A 10,163-nucleotide genomic window follows, 5' to 3' on the forward strand; every position below is an offset into this window, starting at 1 on the left:
GAGGCTTATCCGGATCAATTTATGAGGGATGAGAGGTAAATCTGCAATATTCGCTGCGGTTTGATCATCACATGGGTGATTCCAGATGGAAACTCAAGGTCAAACACACATCAGATACAAAGTGCATTGATTTAATCCTTTATCATTCTGTGAAGACTGAATCAACTGAATCAATCAAAAACCTCTCTTAATCAAGAAAATTTTTATTTCTTTTATTGTTTTCTCTATTTTTTTCTTAACAGTGTTCTCTTCATTCAATACTAGGTATATTTCCTAGCTTAAAAAAAAAAAATACAAAAAATGACGGCATCATCCAAAGGATATTGACTTACTCTGTCTTGAAAACGCTGCACTATTGAAATGGTAATGCTCCGAAAGGTTAAATCTTAAGAAATGTCAGCTACTGATACAGTAATGCACTCAAAGCGCTACTGCATGCAGCGCATTTGTCTGTCATTAAGTGAGCGGGTCTTGCAGAAAGATGAAGTTACGATAGTGTTTTTATTTGGTTTTGTGATGATAAAAGCTTTGGATGTTTTGTTCTTTGCATCTGTATGTTTTCAAAGCAGGAAATAATGCTCCCTGTGTAGACAGAGAAAACACGCAGGGAAATATTTTAAAGACGTGGAACCAACCTCAAAGTGAAGAACTCCTGGTGTCTTGGCTGACGACTGAAGCAAAGAGGATCTCAGGATCTGTGCTCTGCCTGTGGGGCGCCCCCCATAGAGTTCCCACAGGTGGGAAGAGACTGGCAGGCCCACCGAGGCCCAGGTGTACAGCTGCTCTTCCTGCAAACACGACAGAAAACAAGAACGTGAATGTGCTGTAAAAAAGAGCAGATCCAAGGCCACTATTCTCCCCTACGAGGACCAATTGCTTTTTCATGAATCGTTCTATACAGTAACTGAGTCTGAGGCACAACAGATGCGATTCAAATGGTACATAAAGCAACCACAAAGCATGAAGTGTAGCACTCAGTCCAACCATGCTGTGTGTAATTCTGTCTCTTGACAACATCAACAACAACAACAACAACAACAACGGGCCTCTCAAAAGAAGCAAACCTGAACTCTCTTGATATTCCTGAATGATAATGTTGGCCCTCATCAACTGAATGTGGAATGTCGAACACTGCTAAACAGTGACCTTTAGAACTGACCTGAAGAAAAATATTGAACAAAGTGCTCTTACTTTCCTTCTGAACACTCCAGCAATTCAAAAGATGTTGGAAATTTGCTACAAAAAAAAAAGTAAACAAGATTTTTTTTTTTAAACTTTCAGTCTACCATTGAGTTTTAATTAATGCAAATAATGCAAATCTGCATGGCTTATTTCAAAAGTGATCATTTATTTATTTTTTCTCTGTGAATGTAAGTTGCTGTTTTTCTGGGGGTTTTTTTTACTGTGTTGGACAGAATCACAAAAGTAGAAAAATGTGCAAATGAAGAAACTGATGCGGAATGTTGACATTTAAAATATAGTTTTCAAAGTGAAACTTAAGTGCTTTGTGGAGAACAGATTGCTTTTGTTCAAGAATAATGATTTAAATTACCTTCACCAGAGAGAGACGGAAATACAAGAAATACAAGATCTTGACAGACGCAGATCAAATACTTAGCAAAACAATGTGTCTTTCATGAAAAAGCATGGAGCAGAATAGAAAACAATTGAACATCTCTTGTCTAACTTGTAAATTAATCTGTATGAAGCTGAAGTTACTTGAGTTAGAGTTGCTACAATGAGCCCCGGTCCAAGTTCAAAGGAAGCGAACTCTTCACAAATCTCTCCATCGACTCAAGCAAACGGCTAATCATGGTCGGAAGATTTTAGGAGGAATTAAACAGTATGTATTGTAGATACTCCTGAAATAACACAATCCAGAACAGATACAAAGGCTATTTTTTTTGTTTCTTTGTGTTCCTGCATTACTGTGGGTTCCACTCATTTCACTCACATACATTTGTGTCATGCGTTACGTTATTCTGTTAGAATTCACTGTTATTGGGGTGAAAACCTTCATCTTATAAACAACTGTGACATAATGGAATCGTCACATGTCAGAAACAACTGTATAGTATACTCTGTACATGCAGTGAGTGTTTGCTGCCTAAAGAGAGGTGTATTAAGCTTGTAGCATCACATTCAAATGACTTGATGCTGGTATTTCAGCCAAAAGTGCATCAACAGTACTGAGCAAAGGTTTATTTCTGAATAACTGTACAAATAATTTCACATTCACATTTATCATTTGTCAGCAGTAAAAACAGACTTTTTTCCTAATCATTTGGTTTGATTCTGCCAACAGAAACCAAAGACACCATATAATCATCAATATTTATTAATTTGTACATTGCTATTACATGTGCAACCAGATGAACATTTAAAAACTCTTGTGGGTTGGTGTGATACAGCTGTTAACTGTCTCAGGCCGACGGAATCAGATTCCTCTGACTGAGACGACTGTTGAACGATGGTGAAAATGCATACCTAAACACTATTTGCAGTCGGTTTACAGAGGGGTAAACTGAATGACTTTAGAGAGACCTAGCAGGAGGCTGAATAAATATATCTTACAAGTAACGTCTTTGTTTTTATTTGTGATTTTGTTTCAGTCATATATATTGTTATATCTAATGTATTATTATAGATGTTGAATGACGCACACTTTAATTTGCTCAATAAAAGACTATTAATTTATGTATGGATCGTAAGGACAAATGGGGCTAAACTTTCACCACTAAAAACTAGAAATCAACCAAGAAAATAGCTGAACCAAACGGGACAACTGAAATTAACAGGGCATCTGAGTGGTCATCCTCTACAACCCCCATTTTTGGAATGAATGAAGCTGATGAGGCGTTTAATTCCACTCAAAATGCATAACCACAAACATAATCATGCATCCAAATTCCAGCAATGAAAGTAGAAACCATATTTAGGAAAACACATATGGAAGAGAGACATAGGTTGCAATTAAAGGGGGGGAAGGAGACAAAGCTGATGTGATTAACTCCAAGGAGGAATGCAGCTTCAAAAGGGAATGAGAGCAAAAATTTGAGATATACGAGTATAAAGGTTTTGATGGAAAGACCACAGAGAAGCAAAACCACACTGATGATTTAGGAGATTTTCAGCACGGAAAGCAAAAACAGTGAGATTTGTAGACTTGGTAGCAACAGTAAAAGGTTATTCGTGGTAAGGCTGAATAATACAGGACTCCAGGCCAAGCCTCAGACTAAAGCAAGCAGAGCCGGGACAATTCTGTCCAATCCCGACATGCTGAGCTTTTTGCTGTGGAATAGCAGTCTGAGCCTAAGGCACATGGAGTTGTTATATAACATGGTCAGCAGATGGTCTACGCAAGCACAGATGTGTGTGAATGTGTGTGTGCGTGTGTGTGTGTGTGTGTCTGAAGAAGTGTCAGAGGGGGGATGTTACTCATCCAGCCATGCACGGAAAAGCCTCAACATGTATGGGTGTCTCGGACAGTCCTTTGTTTACATGAATGCACACGTGCCACAGACACGAAGATGCATCTGCAGGCAGTTGGAAGGTTGCACACACACAAAAAAAAGGAGCACTCTTGATAGCTGACCCATTTTGAGAGCATAGTATGCAAGCAGAAATTAGATAACGCATTTGAGGGATTTGGATCTATGTGAACAAAACGGCTCTAGAGCTTGGATTCTCTAGTTGGTAATGCTTCAGTATGCGTATGCATAATGTATTTATGTGCATACGGCTGTATGCAGTACTCATTCATGCGTGTGCATCTGCAACAGGGAGACAAACTGACGTGCTGACGTGAAAAACAAGGTTAAAAACACAGAGAGAAATTCAAGGGAGTGCCATTCTACTAAATAACTGTGTGTTCTTTACTAAAACCTGCACTATAACAAAATTCAGCATGCAGGCTGGCTGGACGGGCACTTGATGGAAATGGTTCTGACAGCGGCCGTGGTGAACTACACTCGGGAATGTGATGCATGTGTGATAAGGCCTCAGTACTTGTAAAGCATTACGCTGATGGAGAATTAAAAATTCATGAACTTTCACATGGTCACCCTGCCTCCATGCATCAAGGATTTTCAGGTAATGAGATGAAATTTCTGATATGAAGCTGAGTACCATGGCAGTAAACTGCAAACACAGTGGATTATCTCCGAACTGCTTTATGTTGCGTACATAAGCCAGGTCGTTAAATCACATTGTGCTATTCTGGGCTAAAGTGTTTTTAAGCTTTCATTTTCTAAACACATGCTCTTTTTTTGAATCCTCAGACCATAGATGCAAAGGCAATGTGGCAGATTTATATGATTATCCTGCTGTACTACACAAATGCAATATAATTTGAGAGGTTGAATCTACTTTCCGGCCACTGTAATCCAATTTTATCCATTTTGTAGTCGAAAAACTGTGTGCAAACAGAGATCCTGTTTGGGAGTACCACCTTTCTGCGCAAATAAAACGAGACAGAACTCAGCATGCTTTTGCAGTTCTGGGACTGATGCAAGACAACCGACTGTGTGTCGTAATTTTCTTAGCCAAAGCAGCGTGGTGAGAGGCAGTGAGGACAAAGTGCTTACATTAAAGTCTGCAGAGACAGGGCTGTCACTGTGTGGCTCTGTGCTGCCGTTGCTGAAGGGGTGCAGCAGACCTTGGACCAACATTCGATGGCACAGTTCTCTCGCCTCCTCTTCTTTTGACCCGTCTCCATGATGTAAACAAAGCCTATCCAATAGAGTGCGACCTAAAAACAAAAAGACAAAAATGAACCCGAGGCATGCCAGCATTCAGGACATATATGAAGATGCAGTATGTACTGCGTTTTCAGATTGACACGTCAAGTTACAAACACACCGCAGAGTTTAAAAGACATCCTAACAGTTTCAGATGTGATAATTAAACGCCTACATGTGCAAACTCTGTTCACACCATCCACTGTACCATGTGGGTGAAAAGAGAGATGGTGTTAATTGATAACAAAAAGGTAAATGACATCAATGTTGCCAGGCAGAACAACTAAAAATACTACTTTGAATTCTGACTTCTTACTTTAAATTGTTAAATAGTTCCATGAAAACAAAATAGGTTTTAGTGTCAAGGAGAAAACATGCATGACTTAACTTTATAATATATAATAAAATGCAGTTTATCTCTCTCTGTTTATCCTGGACTGGTGATCTGTTGCACCTTCACTTAAAAAAAAATCTTAAAAATGTAGAACAAGTGAAGGAATATCCTGCGTCTGGATCATCAAGGAAGGTAGAGTTAGAAGGAAAACACAATCCCATGAGAAGAGAAAAAAAAAACACTCCTAAAGGACTACAGTCAACAGTGAGTGCTGTAAAATGAGATATTTTCTTAGAACATGTGATTCAGAGGACGGCAGCTACTCAGTTAACAGCATCCTGTGACTCATGGTCCTGTGGACACTCATTTGGCTACGTTGGAACCATCTCAAAACCACTAATAAAAGAGACTGCGAGAAAACTGTTTCTCTTTTTTTTTTTGTTTTCCCAGGACAGGATGCAATTTTCTACAAACAGACTCGTTTAAATGAGTCTTAAACTTGAGACAAGTCCAGAGTAAATCATTTCAGGCTTTGGCATTTGCATTTGGAGTTTTATCAATTTGAGTTAAACTGCTTTTCACTTGTTTGACAGTAAATGAGTCTTTTTTTTTTTTTATGTACTTTCTGTTTCTTTGACTTCCCATTCCCTCCCTCGGGCCAGATGTGACCTGGAAAACTCACTGAACCGATCGCTGTCACACACAGCATTGAACTACTGAGTAATTGAAGACAAACAAGACTGGACTGTCCTATTCTGAAACGTTAGATACATTAGAAATGTTTATTTCAATGTAATGTCTATATTTAGGTGACTGTAATGTCACCTGATGAGATGGGAATGGATTTAAGGTCTTGACTTCTTGTATCTTGCACAGAAACTGTCACTTGAGTTTAACATCTGCAGGAGTGCACCGTGTCCGTGCGCGTTTGTGTGTGTGTGTGTGTGTGTATCTCTATGTCTCAGCCATGGACTCGGAGGACGGCATTGCCCTGGGTGGGAGGCAGTCTTGTCACTTGTTCCCCTGATTTATGAGCAGAGTCAGGAGAGAACAGCTGAGCTCTAGAAAGGCCACAATAGAGAAAGGAGGCTTGCATTGTTTCATTATAAGGAGACGTTTGTTCTAAGGACACTTCTCAATAAAGAATCCCCACTGTTTTATTGTAGTCTTCATGAGCTATCATACTTTAAAACATTAACATTGATGTTTCCAATACAATCGTTTGGACTTTTTTGGAATTAACTAAAATTTAAAAGGTAAAAATGGTGGTAAAGACACCAGGCAGTTGTTATATTTTCAAAATGCCATCACATAATGTGATTTCAAATGAAGAGTTCAAGTCAGGGTCACACTCAGAGCAACTGGGTTTACCAGAAACTATAAGCACATAAGGAGGGGTAATGGAAAAGGATTCTCTCATTCTCAAAGGAAGAATACTTTACAAACCACAAAGTCTACTTTAGCATTACGAACCTGTCTAAACTATTGGTGACAGTACCTAGCAGCTTAAAGCAGCTTAAAGCAGCTGTCTGTCAGAATGGGATTGTATTGGTAATTGTTTTAAAGTACTTGTCTTTATCATCTGCATCTGTATTTGTGACTCACCTGAAAACACATCCAGGTAGGGTGCTGTCGTGCTGGAGCTCTGCCGTCCGTGGTACGCTCTCCTGGAGCCCAGGGTCCAGTAAGTCCCACCTGTGCCACTCCTATCTGGGGCGTCCTGCTCTTTGAAGATGGCCCCACCGACAACCTGTCTTCCCCTGAGCTCTTCCAGCTCCAGGGACCAGTCTGCAGACGCGCCAATGGGCCCTGCGATGGAGGAGGATCTCTGCCGGCGGCCCCTGAACCCCGGAGTCCCGCCGGGCTCCAGTGGACTGATGGTGGCATGCGTTTTACGAGGCACATCAGGGCTTGTAATGGGAGAGCTTATTGGGGAAGTGAGCTGCCTGGTGGTGGTCTTAACGTAGGAGGGGTGCACTGGTGGGTAGAGTTTGACGGTGGATGAGGAGCTGGTGGATGTCCGTCTTAGTTCAGAACCGAGGGGGCTGTCAGGAGTCAGGTGGCCACTGGACATGCTGCTCTTTCTTCTCCTGAGAGACAGAAACACTCGTTTCCCGGTTTCCTCATCCTCCCTCTCGACAGATAAGTCCAAGCTGCTTGCACTCCTGTGGGCTCCAATTGGGCCCGTTCCTTCCACTACAGGGTCCACATGGACACTTGGAAGACATGAGTTAATGGCTTTTGCAGGCTGATTGTCTTCACTCAGTTTGGGGAATAAACCTGGGCTTTCTAAATCATCCTCTGCACTTTCATAGGAGGTTGTTGTTGCTGTTGTGTCTGGGAAGCTATAAGTGCTATTGGTCTTTGGAAAAATGCTACCGCTACTTCTTTCTGTGTCCGGCGCTGAAGATGACGGACCACTTTCACTCAAGGACCCCGGACCAGATGATTTTCTTGACACTGCTATTTCATTGCTTTCGCTCTCAGGTTTCCCATACGAGTGGTTTTGCTCTTGAGCTGCAGTTTCACAGGCGACAGGTGGAGTGAAATTCACATCATCCAGGTTAAAAAGCTGATGACATTTTGCAGTTTTTGGTTCTTTGCTCCCGTCAGAGGCTGACCTGGTCAAAACATCCTGTACATCATTGCTGGTTACCTGCTGGTCTCGGATGGCCTGCTGGATGTCAGAGAGCAGGTCTTCGTTTTCACCTGCTGCTGAGTGAAAACTGTAGAGGTCAGCGTCTGACCCTGAGCTTGTCTTGCGGCCAATCTCATCCTCTGCAGACTGGCGGCCGTCTGCGGTCAAGTGGCTTAGGTCCCCTTCAGCGTCAGATAGCATCCCCATCTCATCAGCCGAGAGGCTCGTCTCCACCCCGGGCGTGAGCCCATCTTTGCCAAAGTTCGCCGACTTTCCATCTTCCAAAATGTCATCCTTGGACAAACCTTTCACCCTGGATAAACTCTTCCTGATCTTCATGCCAGAAAACACAGAACTCTTGGAATCAGACTTGGACTTCTTCTTACCGCCATGCTCCCCTCCTTTATTTGGTTTATTATGGGACTTTTTCGATTTTTTGTCCACTTCTCTCTCGTCAGCCTCAGCATCACAGGTCACATCCCCTGCTCCTCCTCCACTTCCTCCTCCTTTCTTCTGCTTTGTCTCCTGGTTTCCCATGTTCCTGAGCAGGCGAACACCCTTGGCTAACAGGCCATACTGCTGGGATCGATGCAGGGCATGCTGGGACTCCTCCTCGGCGGCGGCTGCTGCTGCTGATGGTGCTGTGTTGGTCAGCGCCCTTTCACTGCTAGCTAATCCCTGCTGTCTGCCTACTACAGTTGATGGCAGCTGTGAGGATGATGCTGCCTCCCCCAGTGCCGCCGATGCTGAAAGGAGGAGGAGACTGGCACTGACATCGTCGGGCTCACTACCACTCACTCCTGGCTCTCCTCCCCTCCCCGGCGCAGCATCCCTCACTCTCTGATCCTTTCTCTCTTTTTGCCCCTCCTCTCCATCCCCATCTGCTCCTGCACACTCAGCTGTCTTGCATAACGGGCTGCTGGTTGAGCGAGCGAGGCGCTTATGCTCCGGGGTTTGCTGCCCTTTACTATTTACAACTGGAGGGGGAAGAAACTGAGTGGCGCTGTGCTGCGGATGCTCTAAAATACTCTGCTGCTGATGTAGAAGTGAGTGCTGCTGTTTACGGAGGAGGTTGGTAACGCTGCTCTTCCTCCTGCCTTTGAAAGCGGTGGTGAAGAAACTCTCCTTCAGAAAGGGAACTTGAGTCTCCACTGTCTTCAAAGTCTGCATCCCGGCCACCCTGATTGTATCCAGTTCAAAGAGGCTGAAGGAAAGCACAAACAAGTACTTCAGAATCGCAGCTTAGCCTCACAAAGAAAAAAATACTGTGTTTTTCACATTTTGGTCAATAGGTCAAAGTAATATAAATGCAAGTCGATATATGAATGTTATTCTGGCTGTTTTCACATAATGTTTACATTTCCAAAATATTTGTAACAATTACTTTTAAATTCACACATATGTCTGAATGCATCCATATAAACAACAAATTTGTTCCACAGTGTCAGGAACCATTTCCCCACTGTGCATGCATGGGCGTTTTCATCTCCAAGAAAACGATGTCTGTGTTGGTTCAGGGAAGAGAGGCATTCATGTGACTCTACCAAAGACAGTAAACAAATCAAAATGAAAAAATACTAACATTAATAGAAATGTGCATTAGTCACTTGACTAAAGTAAAAAATAATTCAGTAAGTTTCCTATATGTTTCTGAACATGCATGAATTTTAATCTTTTTTTTTCCACACTTGAATGATAAATCTGTGTCATCTATGGGAAGCAAATTTGCACACAAATCTAGAAATTCAAAAATGAAAAGAAGAGATCTGTAACACAGACGGTGGAAGCACTTTAGGTGTAACAGCATTTAAATATCGTAAAAAATATCACATTAAAAACATTTGTTTGAGCTCACAGTAATGTTCGATTATGTCTAGATGGGCTCGGCTGTCTCACAATGATTAATAACCTCTAATGGGTGTGGTAAAGATAATGTGGGGCAATTAGACACAATTTAGATTTTTTTTTCCCACTTGTAGAGTTAATTATGGCAGGTTTGAACCAAATGCAGTGAATAAAGCTTGAGCATTTGTTATTCATGTCAGTTAAAATCACTCACACTGACACTTTAAGTCAGTAAGAAATCAAAGTTTGAGTTGAAAATTGATTCTCCTCAATGTCTAACCAGCTTTAACAACATGACACAGCAAAAAGACAGAAATCTGCTGAAATACACTGACGGAGTACTTGCCTGCCTGGTGGATCCTTCTCAGCGGTTTAGTTCTGACTGGAGAAAACAACACAGATGAGTGTTTGTCCTCTGCTATGAGCCGCTCCTTGGGTCACATGAAATTGGTATTCCCCTTATCACATGTCCTGTCTCTGCTTGGCCATCTCCCCTTCACTCTCTCTGAGACTTCCCTCACTAACTTCATGATGGGAAAACACAGCACGAGCAGCCAAACAGCAGTCTGGAGTTTACTTAGCATCTGGTTGAAATCAGACACTCAGC

The 10,163-nt window shown here is 42.0% G+C and overlaps 1 protein-coding gene across 1 annotated transcript in view; it reads right to left on the reverse strand.

Annotated features, from left to right (window-relative positions):
* fmn2a (formin 2a) overlaps nt 1-8,881 on the reverse strand; it is a 35,241-nt gene extending 26,360 nt beyond the window's left edge. The window contains exons 1-3 of the mRNA XM_030107401.1: nt 6,679-8,881; nt 4,587-4,750; nt 636-788 (exon numbers count right to left, since the gene is read on the reverse strand). Of these exons, the coding sequence (XP_029963261.1) occupies nt 636-788; nt 4,587-4,750; nt 6,679-8,881 (2,520 nt within the window). The remainder of the gene's footprint in view (nt 1-635; nt 789-4,586; nt 4,751-6,678) is intronic.
* Nucleotides 8,882-10,163: the final 1,282 nt, after the last annotated feature.

The sequence above is a fragment of the Salarias fasciatus genome, chromosome 13 (assembly GCF_902148845.1).
Source record: "Salarias fasciatus chromosome 13, fSalaFa1.1, whole genome shotgun sequence".
Taxonomy (NCBI): domain Eukaryota; kingdom Metazoa; phylum Chordata; class Actinopteri; order Blenniiformes; family Blenniidae; genus Salarias; species Salarias fasciatus.